The following is a 26,001-nucleotide window of genomic DNA, read 5'->3' as shown; positions in this document are numbered from 1 at the left end:
TGAAAGCTTGAACGTTGACCTTTATTAATACTGTGAGAAAGAAAACTTTATGAGCCTTTCAATAGATGCATCAGTATTGTTGTTAATACACTTACTACATCATAACACAATATAATTGTGAATTATAATTCTGGTATCAACTTTGTGTGTGTGTGTGTGTGTGGAATAGTACAGATGTCAATGTTTCAAATGACTGAAATCAAACAAAACAAAAGCACAAACCTATAGCATCACACTGCAGCTGTTGCCATCAATAGCTTTGGTTTGGTCTAGATTATATCTCATTTTAAAAACTGGGAGAAGTGAAAGTTTCTGCTTGTTCTCAGCTGAGCACAAGAACTGGAAAACAAAGTCCATGCACCAATCTTTTTATTACAACAGAAGTATAAACAGTGCTACTGTATCATATTTGAATGATGTATAAAAAAGTAAAAAACAAAACAAACACATAGAAGGCACTGGCTGTTATCTGAGGATATGTGATTTTTTTTTTTTTTGGTTTCTTGCACAGTGTCCTGTTTGTAACGGAGGACACCTTGTCATATTCAAGTACCTTCCTTTAGGTGTGGGGATAATAAATTAAATGCTGTGAACTGCCCTGCAGTTGCAATATGTTTGATGATGAAACGCAATATCGACACACGTACAGTACAGCTGTGGAATACAGAAAACATGACGAGAACTGACCTGACTTTGCATTTAGAGGTTCAACCTTTACAAAAATCAAACTTGATTTACTGAAACCCGTCAAGATCATGCCTGGATCATAAAAAAATACAATTGACTTTTATCTTTCAGTCATTTCGCATTTAGGACAGCCCCTCTATTCTCATTACCATAATGCAAAAAAAAAAAAAAAAAAAAATATATATATATATATATATATATATTGTTATAATTATTATTTAAAAAATATATATATATTTAGTATGTATACATCATGGTTATATTTGTTGTACTTCCTTTAATATATGCGGGTATAAATATTGCATTATATATTTGTGGAAGCTTGTTTCTGCCACAAGATAACAAATATAAAAAGTAATTGCCACTGTTTTTCTCACAATTCTGTCTTTCTAGTCAGAATCGCAAAATATATGGTCAAAACTGCAAATATAACCTTTGTGAGATTTAAACTTGCAATTCTGAGAAAACAAAAGTCTGAATGGCGAGATGTAAATCTGCAATTGAAATGTTTTGCGATTAAAAATTGCAGATATCTTTTTTATTGTTTCTTGAATGTCAACAATATTTGCATGCATATTTCTTACATTTACAACACAGTGTCTCACAAACCCCAATCATTTTTAGGTGTTGAATGAAAGTCAAGTATAAACAACAAAAAAAAAAAGAAATTATAAATCCCACACACTACTCAAACATTATTATGAAACGCTGACAATAAAATATCATGATGCAATTTAGAGAAGTGTATTACTAAACTGATAATCTAATAAAAATAATAATAATAAAAAACAAAAAAACAATCTTGATGCTTTACATTACAGTAATGAGAATTGGGGGTTTAAATGTGCTAAATGGAATATTTATTTTTATTATTTCTTTCTATTTTGTTGTGAAATGTGAGATGTTTTCATGAAATTCACCCACACTGTAAAAAGTGGTAAACTGCAATTGTTACCTTAAAGGGCCATTTTTACCAGATTTAACCCATAACAATAGGTTTTGTTGCTATAAATGCATGAATTTAGGTTTATTCAGTAATGCTAAATTCTATTTTATGATTTGAACAAAACCATTAAATGTCAATTTTTAGGTTCCCATTTTTTTTTCAGTGCAGAAAAAGATCTGAAATAAAAATCGAAGCCATTCTTGAATCCCACTGTTGCACCTTCGAGAATCTGTCAAAATTCCAGCAACCAAATGCTGCACATAAGCTGAACCTAAACGAAGGACCTTGTGACATACTAAGACATTAATCGTGCATCTACAGTAAAAGAAACAATCCAACCCAGCCTTTACGCATTCATCACTTGCACTCATCTTAACATTTAGCAGTGCGATGATATTCCCCTTTAGTCACATCGACTCAATCTTTTGAACAGGATCAGAGACTCACCTGAGAGGACCTGCAACTCAACAACTGTTGGAAAAACTGCAACTCAACACTGAATAAAAAAAAAAAAAAAAAAATCTAAATATTAGAGAGGCACGTACAATATAACATTGCATCTAATACTGGTTACTTTGGACATTTTGGCATGATATCAAAAGCTCATAGGATTCATATGTGCTTTAAAATGCTCTGTACATGATGAACGCAACGGGAATAATCTGTCCAGCCTCAAGAAAAAAAAAAAAAAGAGCAGAAAGCTGAAACCGGTCTCTCTTAATCTGCGTATGGAAAACTCAGTAGTTGAATTTTTGTCACGACAGTTAATTCTTTTGCTTTTCTTCCTTTTTTTTTTTTTTTTGCTGTCCAGCAACAAACTACACACCACATCCTAATCAAACCTGACTGATAATACTGGGTGTTTTTTGGAGAGAGGAGCATTTAGTTTGGCTGTGAGGATGGATTGCACTGGAGGCGGAGACTGGATGTGTTTCTCATGGTCTGCTGGCGAGGCTCGGCGGGGCGCGTGACGGAGGGGGACAGGGCGGGCCTGGGGGGACGCGGGCGGGCGGGGGTCCCGGCGGAGGCTGGGGCAGTGGCGGTCCTCTCGGAGGCGGGCTGTTTGGAGGGGAGCTGATGGGGCTGGGATCGGTCTGGTAGTCTGGTGGAGGTGGAGGTGCACTTTGAGCTCGTGGAGGAGCTTTGGCTGCCGCTGCTGCCGCCGCCGCCTCCTCTTTGACTCGTGTAAAGTTGATACATCGACCCTGAGAAAAGAGAACAAGAAGCGTGTCACATCGCTGAAGTCTGCTCTGGTGAAGGTGGACGCTTTCCAATATGCACTAATTACTTTGTCCTGTTTTCCAGAATGTTGCCCAAACCTGAGCCTCACACACACACACACACACCCACACCCACACACACACACACACACACACACACACACACACACAGACAGACTCACACACACACACACACACACACACACACACACACACACACACACACACACACACAGACAGACTCACACACAGACACACACACACACACACACACACACACACACACACTCACATACACACATACACACACACACACACACACACACAGACTCACACACACACACACACACGCACACACACGCACACACACACACACACACACACACACACACACACACACACACACACACACATACACACTCACATACACACACACACACACACACACACACACACACACAGACTCACTATGAAAACTACAGATGAAATCACCCTGAACTGTAAATTATGCATCATGGAAAGACTCTGAAAGTCCTCCATAACCTCAAACCCTGCTCGAAAAAACGCCTGGACACCTTTAAACCAGTTATTAGAGTTACCTAAAACTGCGTGTATTTTTTATTTTATTTTATAAAATTATAATAGTATCTCAGTAGAACTAAAATAACACTAAATTTGATTAGGATTTAAATGGTTTATTTAATAACTATTATTAAATTCAACATGAAATGAAACTATTTTAATCTTTTTAAAAAAAAATCCTAAAAACTCACCAAAATACATACTTAATATTATTTTCGTATATAATACATTTTGTAATTTAAATGAAAGATGAAATCAAAACTATTTTGGTCTTATTGTGCACAGTTACATTATCCTTATTATATTTGTTTATTATTATTACATACAAATATGAAATAAATATTTATACAGCTATTTTTGGTCTTATTCTGGTATATAAATATACATCACGTCGGTGACCGACGATATTGGGAAATCGCTTCGATAGACTTAGAGTGTAAACTAAACGAGCCAATGCACATTGGCATGCAATTATTGCATCCAGCTGCCGTTCTGCTCAACTGTGTCTGCTGTGAACTACGAGTTCGGCACGCTCTCGGATACTTTGTGTGTTGGCGAGACGCCGTTTCAGCGGCGGTCTTTCCTGTGTCGAGTGGATTGCAGACTACCCCTGTCTTGTTGCAAGCGGCCAATTCCCCTGTGCGTCTCAGCACTAAAAGAGCATTTCCTAAAGAGCAAATTTCTCTGTAAAATAGCTTCACGGGTGCGTCTTTGTAAAGACGATGGATCTTATAAAGATGCCGTTTCAAGTCTTGCTAGTGGTGCCGTAGTGGCCCACTTGGACCCGGTTCCCCCGTACTAGTGCTCCTCGTGAGAGCCCCTCCTTGGCCGGTTCCTCTGAGGAAGGATCTACTGACTCAGAGATGGGGCACCGTTTGGCACCCGGGTCCAGACCTTTGGAAACTCCATGTCTGGTCCCTGGACGGGACGTGGAGGTTCTAGGTGACTTACCCCAGGAGGTAGTGAACACCATCACTTCGGCAAGAGCACCTTCCTCGAGACACGCTTATGTCTTGAGGTGGAACCTGTTCCTCGAGTGGTGTTCTTCTCGCCGAGAGGACCCCGTAGATGCCCGATTGCGGTCTTGCTTTCCTTTCTGCAGCAAGGGCTGGAGCGAAGGCTTTCTCCCTCCACCCTCAAAGTCCAGGTTGCCGCTATTGCTGCGTTTCATGACCCCGTGAATGGGAAGTCTCTGGGTAAGCATGACCTCATCATCAGGTTCCTTAGAGGAGCCAGGAGGTTAAATCCTTCCCGGCCCCCCTCTATACCCTCTTAGGACCTGACTCTAGTGCTTAAATCACTACAGCAGGGCCCGATGATGACGATTCGACGATTCGTGCCTAGAGTTCAGGCCGGCTCACTTCCAGGTAATCCTGAGGCTCCGGCCTGGCTACGTGCCCAAGCTTCCCATTACACCATTCAAAGGCCAAGTGGTGAACCTGCAAGCGCTGCCCCTGGAGGATGCAGACCCAGCCCTGGCTTTGTTCTGTCCCGTCTGAGCATTGAGATGCTACATAGACCGGACACAAAGCTTCAGGACCTCGGACCAGCTCTTTGTCTGTTGCGGAGGCCGGCAGAAGGGGAATGCCCTCTCTAAACAGAGGATAGCCCACTGGATTGTGGATGCCATAGCCCTGGCTTATCAGGCACAGTGTGTGCCCTGCCTATTCAGGTTGTGGGCTCACTCAACTAGAAGTGTTGCATCCTCCTGGGCACTGGCTCGTGGCACCTCGCTTACAGATATCTGTAGAGCTGCCGGCTGGGCGACCCCTAATAAGTTCGCTAGGTTCTATAGCCTTCATGTAGAGCTGGTATCTAGTGGCATTTAGTGTTGGCTTGCTTAAACTGCTCCAAAGTATCCATACTATAGACCAGACACACACACACACACACCAGGCCAGGCCTTCATGATGAATCCGTGAGAACCATGGAAGGCTGGGTTCCATATTGAGACCTAAGCGGTACTCGTATGTGTATAGTCCACGGTATAGCCTTACAGCCCGTGTTTCCCCGGAAGACTTCTGCCTTCTCAAGAGGGTTTTAATCACCTCAAATTTCTCCATATACCCCTAAACGGATGCTATATATGTATTTGCTCCCGAAAACTCCTTCGGGAAGTATTGGGCCTCCCGCAGCGTCCCTGTTATAAGCGGAATGGGTATGTTTTCCCAGTGTTATCCAATCTCACCCATTGAGGTATTGCTTTGACAATGGTGAGTGGAACTACTTGTTTCCGAGCCCTGGCCTTCACCTAACAGGGGCGCAGGTAGGTATCCTCAGCGAAAACCTGGTATTCATTGCACCTGCTGCCTTATTATATCAGCTGGATGCAATAATTGCATGCCAATGTGCATTGGCTCGTTTAGTTTACACTCAAAGTAGATTTATCTATCAAAGCGATATCCCAATTTCGCCAATCACCGATGTGATGTCTCAGTTTCCTCCTTCAGGGAACTAGGGTTACCATACGTAACATACGTAAAATGTATTATAATATAATAATATACATGATTTTGCTTACTTTATGAATATTCCTGGCCTTGTGGTGCATGATTCATATGTGCATGTTATTCCAAATACTCTTTATTTTCATTTTCTTTCCTTTTTGGTTGACATCATCCAGATGTCCTGATGGAAGAACTCGAGTCCTGCCCTACAGTTCAATGTTCTGCTTCACTTTATGAAAGTCAAACGAGTCGTCAATGCCATTTCATGTCAAATCATATTTAAGGCCACATAATGGCCGGTGGAGAAGGTGTTCTGAAGGATGTTTGTTGAGGAAAATGACCTCCTGAGACATCGGCAATTAGAGCTGGGGTCATAAAGCCGTCTGAATGAAGTCTCATGACGATGTGGAAGCTGTTTGATGTGGGCCTGCCAGAGACGGAGGAGGGGACAAACGCAAACCTAAAGGGTTGACGTCAGAGCTCCTGGGACAGCCAGAGGAAAACTGATCCCTGTGCATTGTGGGACACCCAGGCATGAGGAAGAGAGCTTAACCAGGGTACAAATGAGAAAAACAGGCCGAGCACAGATAATGATACACTATTGAAGACATATGCACACACATACTCCGAAACTAACCAAAAGAATGCAAGCGAAACACCATTAAACCCTGGAAAAAAGTGCTCGCTTCCACTCCAAACACACAAGGTAAAGCCCAAACCTGAGAGAAAAGTACAGAAAGAGTCAAAGGGACAGGAATTTGCTCATTTAAGACTTTACGTGAGGGAACCAAACTTGAACCATTACCTTGTTTTCAACTTTTCACAGCAGATGCACCGCTGTATGTATTTAATGTCCTCTTTATGCAAGGCTATTTCATTTCTTGTAACAAAATGTTTTTACAGTTTGTTAAGTATAATAACACTGTTCACAATATTAATGTTTTTACTGTAATTCTGATCAAATAAATGCAGCCTTAGATACTTCTTTCAAAACATAAAATAAATAAATAAATAAATATATATATATATATATATATATATATATATATATATATATATATATATATATATATTTGCATTGGAGCATACATTTAGTACAGTATTTGACTCTTTTCCATATATTCATATAGAGAACCGGTAAAACAAATATTTCATATATCAGTATTATTTAAGCATTATTATGATACGACTGTTGTATTTTTTAAATATATTTTTAATTGTTGTTTTTATCTCTGTATTTTCTGCTTTTATTTTCATTTTAGTGATTTTTTTTTGTTTGTAATCTTGTTGTGCTTTGTAAGTTTCATTAGTTATTGTTCTTTTTGTTTGTTTGATTTTTTTTTACACCGAAGGTTTAAGTTATAGTTTTAGTTATTTTACTTCACAATGGTAAAATAAATGAAAATAAGAAATGTTGCTTTAGCAACTGCCTGAAATAAAAAAGGATATATATTATATTATATTATATCCACTTTATTATGTTTTATTTATGTTTGTTTTCTTTTTTAGTTAACTATAACAACTAAAAAAAACCTGTTACTGTATTTGTAGTCAAATAAATACTGCCTTAGTGAGCTGAAAATAATAAAAAAAATTTAAATTAGAAAATGTAAAAAAGAAAAATAATTATGTCAAATTTTTGACCAGTTATGCATTTAAGAGTACGTATAATAAACTATTAATTTATATTAATAATGTTTTCTGGAATAATCTGCCTGATTACTTTAAGACCATTTTTCTTCTGATAACTAGACTTTATTCAGTGAAGTTTAGAGTCCTGTAAAAGCAGTGCCATGACCTCGTCTTCAACTCACGCCGATGCTGTGAGCTCTTCTTCTACAGCAGAAGCACTGCTGGATAAATTTGATGTGCTCTTAAAGCAATTTTAGACAGGAAATGATGCCCATTTCATTTATTTTCCATACTCAGAAAGAAAGAGAAAGAGAGAGAGAGAGAGAAGAGTCAGTCTGGGCATTTTTCAGTCCTGGCGTCACAAACCACAGAGCAGCGGAGAGGCCCAAGCTATTACAGGACGAGGAGGTGAAAACCATTCCTCCGCAGAGAAACTTTGCGTCATGTAACCTTTCCCTCGAGGCTATTAAATCCAGTCGTGTCAAACACTCGACGAGAAGCACTGTATGCATTGATTACGGTTATGATTATTAACGACTCACGACTTCTTCGTTTTCTAAGTTTAGCAACGGCGAGACGCTCTTAAACACAGAATTCCCTTTCAATGTTTTTCTGCCACAAAAAACAAAGCACCTGGAGAGAGTTAATCTTTGTGTGGAAACTCTAAATCAGATCTGATAACCTATGATTTGACACCCAAACCATGTGGCTGCTCTGCAAATGTAAGAGTTGAGCCTTTAAAAACGCAGACTATCTGTCTGGAAAGCATCTTAAATTTGTGTTTTATTTCATTTTTATGGCTACTGGTTTGATGCAGGTGGCCAGCTGTGCCTGTGAAGTGTCTTGGCACCCGTCGGGATCTAATGAGGTGTTGCATGGTCAAGGCTGACAAATGAAAGGTAAGGAAACGTCTTGCCCGAGGCAAAGAGGAATGAGTCAAAAAATCCACATGACGTGGATTTATAAGGTTCAACGTCTTGAAAGCTTTCGGTCAGACTGTTTGTTGTTGGAGGAGTTTGTTTGACATCATACTTTGGGAAGTAAGGTTAATGCTAAGCCATTAAGAATCTTTGATCATCTAGATACTCACATGATCTCCCGGCTGTGGCCTCATAAGTGAAACTTGATCATATCCACGTCGGAAAAGAGCAAGGATCGCATCGATTTTACCCTAAACAGGACACGACAACGCTTAGATTGTGCTTTGAAGACCAGTAACTTCACTAAACAATAGTGACAATAACAAAGCAAGCTTACCCTGATGGGAGAATACCACTTCCTGTCTTGAACTGGCTTCCTGTTTGTTTTTTTGGGCTTGGGTTCAAAGGGTTCGAACTCCTGCTCGGGCATCTTTATGACAGCGTTTTTGGGTTTTTCCAGCTTTGCTCCCTCCTCTGTAGAGCCCTTGCCTCCCCAGCGAACCTGGACCAGAGGAAACAACATCAGATCAGATCTTCTGCTTATACTGAGCGCTGATATTTCACTTATAGCAACTCGATATGGAATTATATGGTGATATATTAATTTAGTCCTACATGTAATCATTTAAAAAAATATATATACACTAAAAGATTTAACAATTTTGTATGTTTTTTTAAAAAAAAAAATATCTTACGATCATCCAAGGATGCGTTTATGTGATCAAAAATACAGTAAAATCAGTAATATTGTGAAATATTTTAACTATTTAAAATAACTGTGTTCTATTTGAATATCTCTTAAAATATAATTTATTCCTGTGATCAAAGCTGAATTTACAGCATCATTCTTACAGTCTTCAGTGTCACATGATCTTCAGAAATCAATCTAATTTGCTGCTCAAGAAACATTTCTGATTATTATCAATGTTTAAAAAAAGTTGTGCTGCTTAATATTTTAGTGGTAACCATGATACACCTTTCAAAGGTTTGGGTAAAAAAACAAAAAAAAAAACTTTTACTCTGCAAGGATGCATTAAATTTATCAAAAATGACAGGAAAGACATTCTTAGGAACTTAATATTCATCAAAACATCTATCACAGTTCCCACTAAAATATACATTAATTATACATGCTTTTAACATTTCAACATTCAATAATAAGAAACATTATAAATAACTGAGCACCGATAATTGATAATATCTGCAAATCATCATATTTTCATGATTTCTGAAGATCATGTGACACTGAAGACTGTAAGAATGATGCTGTAAATTCAGCTTTGATCACAGAAATAAATTACACTTTAACAGATATTCAAATAGAGCACAGTTATTTTAAATAGTAAAAACATTTCACAATATTACTGATTTTATTGTATTTTTGATCAAATAAATGCAGCCTCGGTGAGCAGAAGAGACAAAACATTAAAAAAAAAATATTCCAAAGCTTTTACTGGTGGTGTATATATAATTAATATTTAATTAATATTAATAATAATTATATACTATAATACACTTATTCTTCTACACATTATTTGGCAAATTTCAGAGTGTTATGAATGTATTATTTCAATAATAATAATCACATGACACATTTTTCTCGGACTACTTCTTTTGAGGAATCCCACCTCCATTCGTTTAATTCCTCCGACCCCTCGACCGCCGTAATACGACGCGTCCACTGTGGGCCATTTCTTCTTTGGCATCCCATCCTCGTCATCTGACTCCTGAAGAGGAAAAACACGTTACATCATTTGAAGAAGCACGGGAGGTACAAGAGTAAACTGCCAGAGTCTATTTGACATGTTGATGTTGTTATTCTCAAACTCATCTGATGGCTTCATGAATCTCACACTCAGACTGAATACAGATTAAGAGATGAGGCCTGTTTACATCCACTTTGAAACTGTAGCTTTAACTTCAAGCAACTCATTATTTATAGCAGTTAAACTACACTCACTGTAAGTTACTAACAAAACGAACTGGTTGAGACACAGCAGACTAAAAAAACACATCACACTTTATCTAGTTATCTTTGGTTTGTTTTTTTACCTCATATTCCTGCCTTCACAAAATAAAAAGGCAGCTATGTGTATTTATAAAATAAATGTGCAAAACGTGTATATTATGAAAAGTATTTACGAACTATGGCTGGAAACAGAATAAAAAAAAAACACTATTAATCTCATCACAAGATTAAATAATATATAAATAGTATTTGAAAATTAAGTGTAATTTGGGACCGCAGAATGTAAAATAGTGTAAAATTTATGAATATTACATCACAAAATAATGTTTAAATGATTACAAACTGGTGCAAAACGGATGAATATTACATGACAAAATGTTTAAATATTATTAAAAAATTACATGGTATTCCAGAATAGAAATAGAAATAATGACAAATTGGGTAATTTTTTTTTGTTATTAATGCTAAATAATTAATTGATGTGTATTTATATCTATCCACATATATTTATATATACTTATTTTATTAAAAAAATATATTTATTATTAACTAAATATATATATATATATATATATTTTTATTTAACTTATTTTTTATAAAATGAAAATGTATAATTTTCATTATTAACTATATATATATATATATATATATATATATATATATATATATATATATATATATTAATTATTTGTTATAAAATGAATAAATTTTTTATTATTAACTAATAAAAGAACAGCATCTGTTTGTGACATTTAACCCTTTGGTAGCAGACAGAGCTGTGACTCACTGGCTCTGGAGGTGGAGGAGGTGGAGGTTCCTTGATCACCTGTGGAAAGATGAGTGAAATAGACAGATATGAATCACAAAACCAAAAACACAAGTCACATTATCCACCTAATACAGAACAGCGTGTGAAAACAAGGCCTCGTTTGAGAACAACTGACCAATTTTCCACTTTAAATCGCTCAGCTTCAGTATTTACCGCGGATCCATAAGCCTCTGGATCCCAGATTAACACAGTACTGGAAGATGTGTGGTGAGAACGTATGAAGGCTGATATTTAAGACAGTAAATGAGGCGAAGACTTACTACGGTGCAGCAGAGCGGCCAGAACCACCACATGAAGAGCAGACCTAACAACAGAAACAACACCAGCAGGGTGATCAGGAGGATGGTGCCGTCGAACTGCAGAAGAAACCACCAGAGAATCAGCACAGATATCACACTACACCAGCAAACACACATGCCACGCTGTTATCTGACTGCCAAGAACAACGTTCAAAGAGAAGAAGCGCTTCAATATTCACTGATTCTGTGTTTGAGTGCATGAAGCCTGCTCAGAGAGGATCACAGACAGCATCTTTTGGGGGGTTTTATCTGTGGTTTGGCCCTTATTGTGTGTGTTTATTTGGGGGAAGGGGTTTGTAAAGAGAAAATGATGATAGGGGACGACTTAAACATGAGAACTCAATAACTTATATATGTTAGGTTATTGCAATCATATAAAGTATAATAGCTATATTTAGTTATAGTAACCACAGTACTTTAATAAAAGTAATTAAAGTGTGACACCTTAAAACATTTTGAGGGAAAGAAATGTATGTGAGGAAACAATGTTGCATGTGAAAAAAATATATATTGGTATTTAATTGTGCATGCTCATATCTTCTATTTTCACATTAACATTACTTTTGTCACCATATAATAATAATGTAAAAGTCATATTTAATAAAAATAATAACTATTAGCAATTTTGATTGTAATATTTAGCAAGAAATGGCAAAATATTAGGGGTCTTACTTGGGAGCCCCAAAACGGGTTTAAATATTATTGGATGTAATTTTAAATATTATTAAAATGTTAAATGATTTTAGTTATATTTATGAACAAAACTTGACAAAATAATATGTAACTGTAATTTAAAAAATTACACAGCATTTTTAATAAATGTGATTTTAATAAATCACAGTGAGTGTAAAATGGTATAAATTAATGCGAATAAAATATTGAAATAATTTTTTTTTTAAATCACTTTTTTTTCCCTCTGTAAATAAATGAACGAATATGACATAGCAAAATAATTTTTAATTAGTATAAAAAAAACATTTAATTTTCAGAGCAATGAAAAATGGTATAAATGAATGAATATTACATGACAAAATAATGTTTAAATATTATAAAAAAATTACGTCATTTTTTGGCCTGTTTTAAAATGAAATGAGGTTTGAATATTATAAAATTTTCTATTAAATATTATTAGCTTTTGTAAACAGTAAAATGGTGCAATTTCATTATTGTAATTTGACAAAGTAATATTTAAATATTATAAAATAATTAGTAATTTTTATCAATTAAATGGAGTAAAAAAAAAGTACATGTATTTTTTTGTCAGTAAAGTGTAAAATTAATGAATATAGAATGATATAATAATGTTTCAATATTTAAAAATATTACACGTACGTTTTTCGGTAAAATTTTAATTGGTGTAAATTAAATAAATACGATTTGCCAATAATATTTAAATGTATTTTTTCAAAGAAAAATGCTGCTTAATTAAGGAATATTAGATGACAAAATAATATTTAGATATTATTAAGAAGCTGCATCCCGTTTGAAAAATGAATGAGCAAATCTCCAAATGAATTATCGTTTTATTTGTAGTGGTTTGTATTGTAGTTGTGCTGTAGTTCGGCTGGATGTGATGTGTTTGTAGTCAGACTTACACACTCGGTTGTGGTTATGTGAACGGAGCTGGTGATAAACGACAGACCCTCGTTCATGCTGACTTGCAGGTACACCACCCTGAAGTGCAAAGACCAAACATAAATTTGTCACTTTGAATGCCAGCAAATCCTTTAACGATGCACAGCAGGGTCCATAAAAGCCCAGCGGGATTCAGAGAGACATGAGGCATGCGTGCCAAAAACAACCCCACTACATCCCTGTCTCATTTTTGACAAAAAGATGTGTTTGCTTATCTTTAGTTCTTTGAGAAATGCCTTCCAGACCATAATTGGCATCCTCACGGAGCTCTGCAGGGTGCTGGTTAACTTCTGTTGGAGTCAGCTGTCTAGTGTCTCAAACATTCGCTAAACACAGCTTCCCAAATGTTCAGCATTCCCAGCACACAGAGGCCAAGTCTGCGTTTCTGACACACAAGACCCTGTTCTCTGATGAAGAGCATCTACTTCAGATTAGGTTCACATTCCTAATGATGAACAGCATGCATTTTTGCCACCCAATCACTACTGAGAGAATCCAGGGTTCTGAATTCTGATTGGACGAGAGGGTTGGGAGAATGGTTTATTCCGGTTATTATCAATAAATCAAACTACGAATTAACACAAGGTTATTTTAGTTAGTTAAAACAAACAATTCTGTTACTTGTAATTTAAAACATTATTTTTTTCATTTAGTGTATTAAAATAACTCTCGACATCTCATAACTCTCATAAAAATTAATAAAAATGCAACTATACTAAATTTATGGTGACTAACACACACCATATATTTGATAGCATATCAGCCCATATTAGATCATTTATCAGCACTGATAAATATTGTATAATATTTTACTTTGTAACATTTATTTTACCCAGACATTGCTATGTGAATTTCACAAAAACAGTAAGAAAAGGCAAGACACACGGTGAAATAAAATGGGAATTTAAGGTAGAATGTATGCAATAATATTTTCTTGTAAAATGTAGTCTAGTTTTGTTTTATTTAAACTTTCAAAAATATACATTATTAGTTTATATTTAATAATTGTGTGGGTTTTACATAAATATTACTCTTGCCACCATATAATGCTGATTTAAAGGTAATATTTAAAACTTAAAATCCCACTTTTAATTGTTATAATCACTGTGTACTGTAATATTGTTATGCCATAAATGCATGAAGCTATTAACTAGATTTCACTAGAATTATAAAAAAATCAGTATCATATCAATCAGTATTTTGATGCATCCCTAAACTAAACATTCTCCACAAATTCAAAGAAGAACAGAAATATTGTCTAGTTGTTTATGAAACGTAATAAAAATATGTATACACTTTACACTTTAAAAAATGATAACAAGATTAATCTAGCATGTTGTATCAGTGTTGAATGGAAAGCAGAAGCAGGGGAGAAAATACAGATCCTCAGGAACAGCAAATAGACAGAAGGAAGTAATGGATGAGGAACAAAGAAAAAGAGAGAGCGGGTGTGATGAACAGTTTTAAAGCCTCGGATATCATGCAAAGCTTTGACTCGACAGGAAACAACGTCACAGCTAAACCATGATCGTAAACAAAGCCTAATGCACGGCAGAGATGCCCATCAGCCTCACACTTACTTTCCAACTTCATCTATAACAGGCGCAGGGCACAGCAGGAACGTGTCCTCGACGCTCGCAGGCTTCTCGTCTGGAACAGATGCAGAACATGCTCAGTGTTTAGCAAACCAAACCAAATGAGCGATACATGTAGCTATTTAAAGAGAAGACTCACTGAGCGTGAGCGTGTCGTTGATTTTGAAGCTGCACAGGACCTGGTCTATGTTTCTGGCGTGTCGAAACCCATTGCCTCTCACCACCACTTGAAACGACTCTGAAACACAGATTGCCGCAGTCCCTGCTCAATAGATGATGATAAATCTTCCTCAGAAATATCAAGTCAATGACGTCCTGCTGAATTCATCAGAGCTCGAGGAATGCTGGGTCATGTAAAACCACGATGATAAACGTTCATGTTTGCATGGAAATCTAGTCCGAAAGAGTGACATGCTGTGTGCAAGTTACTCACATGATGGTTTCAGAGTCACTGTTTCTGTAATGTGCTATGTTTAGGGGAAATTAGACTATACTGTCAAATAAAAATAAAGAATATAAGAATAAATAATCTAACTACAAGCAACAGCACAAAGATACAAGTAATATAAACAGGTTTATTTGAGGTAAACTGTCAAACTGTTTTTAGGTGCAGAGATTGAATAAAGTAATCAAATGTAAAATTGCATTGCATATTTGACTGTATGTATAAAAGATTAATCCTTATTAAAGCTACAAAAGCTATTCGATCAAGAGCAGTGAGGGATTTCCTTGTCTTTTTTTGTTCATTGCTGTTGAATGCGTATCTATCGACAGAAACATACATTAACTGTTTTAGCTGTTGTTATCTTTAACAAGCCGTATTACAGATGAACTGTCAGAAGTGCGTATATATATATATATATATATATGTAATGTTGATTTTCATACCTCCTGCACATACGCTGGATGGCTCCGCTGCCAATATCTCGATGCATGATTTTTTGATGATCTAAAAACAGAAAATATTTCATTCAAATATTGTATTTATTCATATATAAAAATGGGTTAGGGTTTACCAGTTTTCACTCAGAAATTTCACATATAACTATAAAGAAACTGCAAGGAACACATTGAATTAAATGTAACAAGTAGAAAACCTGAAACAGTATTTGTTTTGTTAAATAATAATCAAAATAATCTTTTACAATCTTTTACAAAATAATCTAAACAATGTAGAAAACATAAAAAAAAATTACAAATATTTTTTTTTGCTTTTTTAATAATTAAATACTAAATTAATTAAACACTAATAAATTATATAATAATTCTGCGTATTTAATTTCTGCACTGGTATCAATGCTTTTCTGTGATAAACCTTAGGAAATACAGTTTTGAACAACATTTTAAAAATGACAGTGTTACATCAATCTATGGCATACTTACAGTTTTCTTTGTATATTAAATAATTAAAAATTATATTAAAATGCTGTCATCATTTACTCACCTTCGTGTCATTAAAAACCCATGAGACTTTTGTTAATCATAAATGAATCCATATAAATCGAGCAGGTTGATCTAGGACTGCAATTGCTTTATATGATGAAAAGATTTAATTCAGGCTTTTAATTCTCATTTCATATGCATTCATTTTACAATCACTTTATGATCTTTTACGTTTTGGTTACCTGGACACTCAATGAAGGCACAAACCTCTCAGGTTTCATTAAAATCATCGTAATTTGTGTTTTGAAGATTAACTATGCATTTGAGTAAATGATGAGAGAATTTTCATTTCAGAGGAAGCTTGGATATAACACAAGTACCTCTGAAAGAAGCCCACACTTCAGCTTAAAGCAAGGAACATGCATCTTAGAAAATGGACAAAATGCACTTTTAATTAATCTTCCACATCGCTTCAGATTACCGAGTCAATCATTCCTCTCAGCGCCTGGAATCCTCCCAAGACGGGAAACACGTGCTTACTGGTGTCCGCTATGGTGGCCAGCTAGAACAGGACAAATAGATGTTTATTTACAGCTCATCTAAGCCTGGATTGGTTGATCTGATCTGTGCACTGTTTATAATGAATTACATTCTGTGTTAAGTGCATACTTGAGGAAGAGTCTCCAGCATTGTTTGTTAAAGGGCAGTACATATTGAAGCTTCAATGCAAGTTCAAGACAAAGATTCCTTTGGAAAACATCAACGAAAGATCATGAGTGTCTTTATTACCTGTGTTTCATTGAAGTCCTTAACTCCAACACAATACACGATTGCACCCAATGCCCGAGCTCGTGCTGCCTGGTGAGATATCAATCAGTCGTCCAGAAATCAAAAAACTGTGAGTGTTAACGAATGTCTGTAGAATGAAGGCTGAACTTCAAGTCTGTTACCTCTTGTTGAGCTGCTATCAGCTGATGTTCTTGAAGCTCACCGTCTGTCAGTGCAATTATGACACTTGCAGTTCCTACAAAGTGGAGTGAAGACTGTCAGGTAACGGCAAACTGTACTAGAGTCAACACTGAACTGACTTGAGCTGAATAATGACACCACTGTCTTCTGTAGAGCTGCTTGTAGCTGAATTGTATCAAAATTAATGAATTTTACAGTTATTCAACTGACTGAATCAATACTGAACTGACTTAAAAGCATAGTTCACCCAAATTTCTGAAAATTCTGTCATCATTTACTGTATCAGCTTCTTTCTTCTGTTGATCATGAAAAAAGACATTTTGAGGAAGGTCGGTAACAAAACAGTTGAACAGCCATTGACTTCTAAAGTTTGTGAAAATTATACTATGGCTAACTCACGATGCGATATGATTCATGATGCTAGCTTCACAATATTATTTTCTCACTATTTTTTTTTTTTGACAAAATGAAATTTAAGACAAATTATAAAAGAGAAAGTAAAATATTTGTGAAATGTAAATATATTTTATGTCGGATAGCAAAACCAAACTGAAATTTTAAAAGGTTCATTGATCGAAGGCAAATCAAAACCTGTTTTCCACAACTGAACAGCATCTTCGAAGCATCTTTATCGTTTGGTTTCTGCGTAGACCTGCATTTGCCTTCATTATTTTCACTACGTGTGCAAATCGGTGGGTGGGGCTAAACAGGCAGTGATGTAGAATCGGTGGGCGGGGCTTAACAGGTAGTCATGTAGAAGTGGTGGGCGGGGATTAACATATATTGATGTAGAATCGGTGGGCGGTGCTTAACAGACAGTGGGCGGGGCTTAACAGGCTGTAATGTAGAATCGGTTGGCGGGGTTAAACAGGCAGTGATGTAGAATGGGTGGGCGGGGCTTAAAGGGATTTAGAATCAGTGGGCGGGGCTTAACAGACAGTGATGTAGAATCAGTGGGCAGGGCTTAACAGACAGTGATGTAGAAGCAGGCATTGATCTTCGAGGTGGGGTTTCGCCACACTATTACATCATAAAGTGACACATTCCACAACCTGTTGTTTTGGCAGATATTCAATATAAGCTGTTTTTAGACTAATGAGAAAGTTTTGAGTTCTGAAACTTACAACAGAATTTTTTTTTTATAGTACAATAATCTCTTATATATTAAAAGATCAAAGGAGTTCTCAGTTCATGAGCCCTTGAAATAACATGAAATAATAAATAAATATAGCATCATTGATTCTATAATGTTCCTGTTTATTGCTGTGAAGCTGCTGTGAATGTAATGTATAAAGTGCCATATAAATAAAGGTGACTTGACTTGTCTTTAACAGAAACCTACCAAAGTTTTCCTGGTGTATTTGCTCATTTGCCTGTGAATAAAGATGATATATTAGTGTTAAAGAGTCATTAAAACAAGTAAATTTGAATAATAACTTTAATTTTAACATTTTACCTTAACTAGACCAAGATGCATAAATGTATCTCCACCTGGGATCTCTCGTCTCAGAGCATTCAGGCCTTTTCTTATGTTCTCCCTTTGGAAAGTGAAAACAAAAATGGGAAGAATTAAATAAACAACCATTAATAAAAGCAAATATTTTGCAGCACTAGTCTTTCGGCACCTGTTTTCCGTGAGTCCCATGATTGTGTTTCCACCGGTTGAGAACACGATGAAGGACATACGCAGCATAGGGCTGTGAGACGATGAAAAACAGACCAAAAATGGTGATAATTTAACAACTTTTGTAAAATGCACTGGTAAAATCATCTATGACCTACGTCAGAACTCTTACACGATTGGATAATGTCAACAAAAACAAGCCATTCAGGGCATTTGTTTGTTTATCTGAAGAGTTGTTTTAGTACCTGGTGAATTTCTCAGCCAAATGTTCGACAAAATTGTAGATTTCATGCCAGTGGTGTTTGACACTTCCTGACCTGAGGAGAAAGAGGAGAAATAATCAGTAAATGGGATGTTTCTGCTTTCAAATGCATCAGATCAATACAACTGAGAATCCTTCCAATTAACTAATGGCACTTTTAACGTGATGCAGTCTCTTAGCAGAGCCATCTCGTTTTGTCCCCTATTGTTTTTCCCTGAGGCACAGCTGTAAACTCTCTGTGACAGCTGGTCATTTCCTGTCTCAGTCCCTGAGAGGCAACCTGTGGTAATTCATTAGTGATGCATGACAAATGGTAAATGAGCTAACTGAGTCTACTGATCTGTGCTTGAGTCAGTTACTCATTCCCTAGCTGATGTAACACGTTTAGCCTGAGAGCCAGATATAACACTAACTGGCCTGTTCTATGAAACTGGTGCCTTTGCCAATTTGACAAGTGGATTTTAAAGTACATTTCTATAAGATTTCAGATGAAGTGATTATGCATTGTATGAATGAATACATTTTAAAATATGTTGTTATAGTTGATGGTAACATTTTTAAAATAGTCATATTTAATTTACCATCATTGTGCTCAAGATTGTGAAACTTGTTTACTATACAAAGTCATTGTAACAGTGTTTGATGCTACAATCATTCTCTTCTGAAAAACATAAAACATTAGATATAAATGGGTGCATTTTAAAATTTCCTTGGAGAGCTTAATTCCTGAAACTAAAATGACATAATTTTTTTTAATAATAAAAAGGGAAAATATAATTGTAAACACATTGTAAAGAGCGTTTCAATAATACATTATATCAGCTATAATCTTAACACACATATAAAGTAAAGATTTTTTTTTATATATGGATCAAATGTGCATACTTGCTATTACAGCAAGATGTGTTAGTGATGGGAACAGACCAGAAGAAAAATCTTCATGAAGACATACGATTAAAAAAAAGGTACTAGATTATTTGCTTATACAGTAAAGAAATTACAAAACAGACGATCAAAAGTTTGGAATAATTACGATTTCTAAATGTTTTGAACGAAGAGTCTCTTCTGCTCACCAAGGCGGCATTTACTTGACCAAAAATACAGTAAAATTACAATAATATTTGAACTATTTAAAATAAATGATTCCTTTTTTAATATATTTTCAAATGTAATTTATATCTGTAAAGCTGATTTTCTGCAGCCTTTACTTTAGTCTTCAGGGTCACATGATCCTTCAGATATAGTAAGACATGGTAAAAGATCACAATTATTGCACATTTTACGATTCGGACTTCTTTTGTAGTATGATCCAACTCTTCTTGTTAGACAAGCCTTCAAAAACAAACTCATCTGGATCGATTTTATTGTTGCTGATAAAATGATATATCTTAAATAAAGCTCTTTGTTCTCCTCCAGAGATATGCTAAGCTAATGATGGAGAGAAAGAGAGCGATGAGCGATCCCATAAACCTCTTTCTGGAACGGCGTGGGAGGAAGATGTTTTTATAACACAGTCAACAAAAGACAGGCCAGCGCACACCCAGCATGCTCTGAAACTGCAAGAGCGACACAGAGATGAACGTTGGCGAGAATATGCAGGTCATGCTAAGGGCTTGCCACAGTTTTTAACTTCAGACTTTCGAACATCACAATGGACGCTGTTTGCGTTGGAAGCCGAACTTTCTTGAGGTAACAGCAATCATGGGATTGGTGGCTAGCTTGCAGTTTTCTCACCTGTGCAAACAGCGTTAGGAAAGGAAGTGGTCTATTCTCAAGTGAGATCCTTGATTAAATATGTTGCGGTGGCCCTCTTTGATCTAATTTTAATGGGTTATACTAAACCACAAAAAGCTCAAAATGTCCTACAGCGAGATTTTAGCTTCTTTAGATGATCCTTAATTCACAGAGAAAGGAATTACGAGCGATCCGCAAACAGCTACGTCATCTTTTAAATGACCCTCAAAACTCATGTTTTACATAACTCTTTGTATACATAGATAACTGCACATATGTTAAGACATGTGAAAGTCATTGCGGTTTGATGCAACAAGAGCCAAAGCAGGAAGGCTCATTGAAGGAATATTTGGAAGAGGGATAATTAGAAAAGTGTGTTGCTCTTACAGGTCTCATCTGCTCTGAGATCAGTCTTCCAGTTTCTCCATATCGAATCCCAAACTGACTTTTCATATCTGCGTTTCTGCCAGAGCCCAAAATGTTTCAAGTACAGGGAGGACCAGAAAACGTGACTGTTGGTTTAGGTTTGTGTGAAGACAGCATTAGCTCTCTTTCTTCCTGCTTTGTAATGCCTGAGACATGGTAAGAATATTACGGTGGCATTTCCCTGACACTGCTGTTTTAACGGCTCCTCCGGGTCCTCAAACATCTTCGAGGCCTAGAGTAGTTTAACAGAACAAGTCTGGAGGATCTCCTCGGTGTTTATAAACAGTCTTAAAGGGGCCATAAGCTTTTGTTGTTGTTGTTGTTGCAATAGTACACATAACATAAATAAATATGTGTTGTGAGGAATCCTAACTCTTATTGTTACACATAAATTCTGTAGACAACCAAAACACAGTTTTGCTATCAAAATTGTTTCCTGTGAGTCATATTACTGCTTTTTTAAAATATTTTTTAGGTTGGCTGACATTTGGACAACATTGACCCCATTGGGAAAATGTGACTTTTTTGCTCCAAATCTATACCTATACATAAAATTAAAATGAACACTAAGTGACAGTAAAACACCAACAACTTTGGTCACTTTGCAAATTATGATTACAGGGGCAGACTGTCAATAAATAAGCTATTTTCACACAGCATCCTTGTGCAATACTATGCTACAAGCTCAAAACACTTTTACTGTAGTTAAGCAAATACATTTTGACATTTGCATCACATCACAAGCTCTATATATTTGACTCCTCTGATGTAGTAAACTTGCTCGGTAGCACACCCGGTACAACATTGCATTGGTCATGTGAAGCTCGCAAAGAACCAATCCCGTGAAACACAAGTCACAATAAAAGAGTTCAAAGACTTGTAGAAGTGAGATAAAATGACATGGTTTCAGCAAATGCCTTTTTATCTTCTGTTTCTTTTGCTAACACTATTGGCTAAATTTAAGGTTGGGTTCAGCGTAGGTGGTTTATTGTTTTCAAGTACTTCAAGCATCAACCCTTTAGCGACATTCACCACACATTTAATTTCTGAACTTCTGCAATATGCACCACAGCCAATGTGAAGATGTGTTGCCAGATCCACGTTCATCTGTTTTGGATACTAATATGCTTTTGGCATCACTAACTGGTCATTTAAATTTGAAGGTGTTAGGAAACTTGCGAAAAGCTATGTAATATTATTTTTGGCTGACTGTTGGACGAAATAAGGAAATACTACCTTGTGCATCTGTTTGTAGGCATAATATGTGTGTATCTGTCAAAAAAGCAGGACATATCAATGTGGTGGCTAGATCAAAATTGCATAATCATAAAAAAAGGTAAAATCAAATAAAGTTACTTTGAATTTCTCAATTTTAGTCTTTCAGTTTTCTGTGCTGGTCTGAAAACACAAGCTCTCTGCATATCCCAATCCTCTTCATGCATTTGGTAAACATTCTGGTCTTCATCCAGAAAGGAGATTTGTGGTGTATGGTAAGATTTAAGGAATGCATGTCACCTAAAACCATAGCTAAAGCTGAATTTGGGTGTATTAGGGGAGAAACTCGACATGGCTCTCGGAGAAGGGATGGACATTTATGAATCATTGGTACACTACAGCTGTTATTCTGGCTGTTTTAAAACAGATGACTCAATGCCTGGGTTATCTTAAGCTAAACAACAATTAGTGGGCCCAAAACTATGATTAACACAAGTGTTGTTACAAAACAGTCTTGAAGATGAAATAAATCAGACCACGATATTTCCAGACATTGTTGACGGAAAAGATTGTAATAAGATTGCCTTTCATTCATTTATGCATTTGGCAGATGCTTTAATCTCAAATTACTTATATTGCTTTTCAAATATAGATTTGAATCATTCAAGCATTCACTAGGAATCACATCCATGACCTTGGTGTTGCTATCGCAATACTCTACTGTTTGAGCTACAGAAATGCATTATATGGACAAAAAGTGATTCAAATCATTGTCTGTGTTCCACAGAAGGAAGTAAGTCAGGTTTGGGATGGCTTGACCAAATTGTAATTTTTGTGTGAATTCTCTATTTAACGAACCTCTAAAGTGGCTCTCTTCTGAAGATGTCTGGCTTGAAGGCTGTAGTGCAAACAGCATGCTAAGCATTCCCACTGACAGTTTCTTTGTTTTAATTCACTTAAACAGCGGCCCATGGGCTGGTAGACTGATTCTGAATCACTATCCAAGGCTGGCATTTCCCCAAAAGCCTTTGGGCCACATGAAAGCAGAAGTGGAAGCAATGATGCCATGCTTGAAGGACAATCTTGAGGTTGATTTACATAATCATTTCTATGAATCTGGCCCTTTTTTAGCCCCACATTTTCTATTTATATAACCAATATTCCACTTATATGCTGGGACTTTCCTGATATGCAGGAAACAGAAAAAAACACTTTTAGGAAAGAGGATACTTCATCTTCTGGTTAGTCTGTTTCGCCAAGCATTGGCCAATGGTTATTGTTATAGATTGCCACATTTTTATAGGTTAAAAACCTTTACTTACCTAGTGAATTTTAAACACCTAATTGTAGACATTTCATAATTTGTGAGGTTGAGGTGAGAAAATTTTTTTTTTCACAGATAAACATGTAAATCCCTCGAAAACAAATCTAGGAAAGCCTCTTCTCAGAAGCCCAATAATAGTGCACCTGAAGCCAAACACTCTCGTGCAATACAGCTGTTTTTGTGACGCTTTAATACTTCAACTTCAGCTCATTTGGTGATAAAACAGATACAGAAAAATGGCATTCAATGCACGCAATGGCACAGTGTACTGAATAATGCATGCATGGGAAATTACTTAAATTGTTGAAGCTGAAGGCTTGTGATGTTCTGGAAGGGCTGCAGATGTTGACGTGCATGCGACTTTACTAAATGTCAGTTTTTCCAAAGTCTGTAAGGAGAAAAAAGGGGGTGCTTGGGTTGGCGATGTCTTCTGCCATCACTTCACGAGAAAAAACTAAGTGGAAAAACACTTTGAATGAGCTGTATAGGTTTCCTCAGCTGATCAATTCCAGATCATGTTGCATGACACAAAAATCTAATAAAATATAGCACACGGGATTTAAGATGCATTTGCTTGATGACAGCTGTACACTTGTGTTTGTGTTTGACACATGGTCAAACAATATCACTATCCCTTCATCAAAGAGCTGTCAAATTTTGTTTTCATTGGTCAAGCAAAAAAGGGGATATTAAACAGTCTAAACCAAACAAATATGAGACAAGCCTCTCATGAGATCAGTGCTGTTTCAAATAGCCCACACATGTCAGTCTCAGGAGACTCAAGGAGTTTTGGTCAAGTCACACACACTGTAAAAAAGGCATCTATTTCCACTTAGAAACTTAAGTTTAGTTGCTGCCTAAGTATAATCAACTTGGTTGTACAAGTTATTTTAACTTTCATTAAACCGACTTAAAAAAAATCAAGTTGAGTTTCATAAAACTTACAAAAAAGTTTGAAATTCCTATTAAGTTGTCATTACTTACTGACCATATCACCTTTTACAGTGCATACGAAAAGGTGTTTTATAAATGTTTCATTAGATTAAACATCCTGCAAAGAATCTTCCCAGTCGGACACATACAAACCGTGGGAAAGGATGTTGCTTTTCTGGGTCTGTTAAACAATGGTAAAGGATAAGAGGCAGGAAAAGAGAACCACAGAGGAATGAAGTTGTGACTGTCTGAAGTGCTTATTCAGCAGACTTCACATTTACCACCCGTCTGCTTATCATTACACTCACAAAACAACATTAAAACATAAACTGGATGACTTATGTGTCTGTCATAGTGCATTGTATTGTCTAGTATGTATTGCACTGCGGTATTGGGAGAAATTTGGAGAAAAGATGGAGGATGTGAGTGGAAATGTACTGGCCTACTTTATACAGGCAGTGTCTCTCAGTGTGGAAAACATCAGGCCGACAGACCACAAAAGCATCCCTAACTTCTGCACTTCATACAGATCAAGTTGCCTCTATGTGATAGACGGGTTTATGTTGGGATACCAGAAGGTTTACCAGCTGTAAGACCAAAGAGATAACTTACAGATGGACTTTCCCTTAAGTTCAGAGAGAGAGAGAGAGAGAGAGAGAGAGAGAGAGAGAGAGAGAGAGAGAGAGAGAGAGAGAGAGAGAGAGATGGGATTCTTTGTTCACGAAACAACGCGCAAAACAATTGAATTATATCAGTATATCAGTTAGGCTACTTACTTGTCAAGGACAAAATACAAGTCAAAGGCTCCCTGACATGATCTCTCCTCCTCCACATCATCTTCGGCTCGTGCAGATGGAAGCATGAACAACAAAAGTCCAAAGAAAAGTGCGCAAAGACACACTTTTACTACTAAACGTGCCATCGTTTCTTATTGCAAAAACATCAATCCTCAACAAAGCAGACGGCCATTCACATTATCCACAGAAAAAAAGAGCCTTTGCTGAGATCCCGAGGGAAGGATGCACACAAAGAAGAAGAGTTTCGGGGATGTTGACGCAGTCCTTACTCACATCAGTCTAAAAACTGTAACTCCAAACTTGAGATACGACGAAAACACGTTATTCCCAATGTGTACTGCACAGAAAGCACCACAAAAAACGGGTCCCAATCTTTTCTTTATATTAAACACAAGCTGGTTTGCTGTTTTGGGGGATTCTGTGTGACTGCACGAAATCCACGTGTTAAAAGGCCAGATGTATTATTTTAAGCGCTTGATATTTGTTGTTAATGTGCAAAGCAAAGACGGAATCGTTTGAGAAAAGAGCTCAGGCTCAGAGTTGGCAAAAGAGTAGCTGGTGTCATATTTCTAG

General features: G+C 36.4%; 1 protein-coding gene across 1 annotated transcript; it reads right to left on the bottom strand.

Annotated features, from left to right (window-relative positions):
• LOC132121187 (anthrax toxin receptor 1-like) lies at positions 1–26,001 on the bottom strand. Its single transcript, XM_059530373.1, has 19 exons — positions 25,408–26,001; positions 18,983–19,054; positions 18,739–18,810; positions 18,570–18,651; positions 18,456–18,486; positions 17,095–17,168; positions 16,934–17,002; positions 16,626–16,706; positions 15,650–15,710; positions 14,901–14,999; positions 14,747–14,816; positions 13,127–13,205; positions 11,493–11,588; positions 11,191–11,229; positions 10,063–10,161; positions 8,772–8,936; positions 8,605–8,685; positions 1,121–2,838; positions 1–1,059 (listed from the first exon to the last, which is right to left on the bottom strand). Exons 1-18 carry the CDS (start codon positions 25,551–25,553, stop codon positions 2,569–2,571), a joined length of 1,686 nt encoding a protein of 561 aa, XP_059386356.1. The 5' UTR covers positions 25,554–26,001; the 3' UTR covers positions 1–1,059; positions 1,121–2,568.

This window comes from Carassius carassius, chromosome 39, assembly GCF_963082965.1.
Source record: "Carassius carassius chromosome 39, fCarCar2.1, whole genome shotgun sequence".
Taxonomy (NCBI): domain Eukaryota; kingdom Metazoa; phylum Chordata; class Actinopteri; order Cypriniformes; family Cyprinidae; genus Carassius; species Carassius carassius.
Note: the sequence above shows the minus strand (reverse complement) of the source record. Positions and strands in the feature narration are given on the sequence as shown.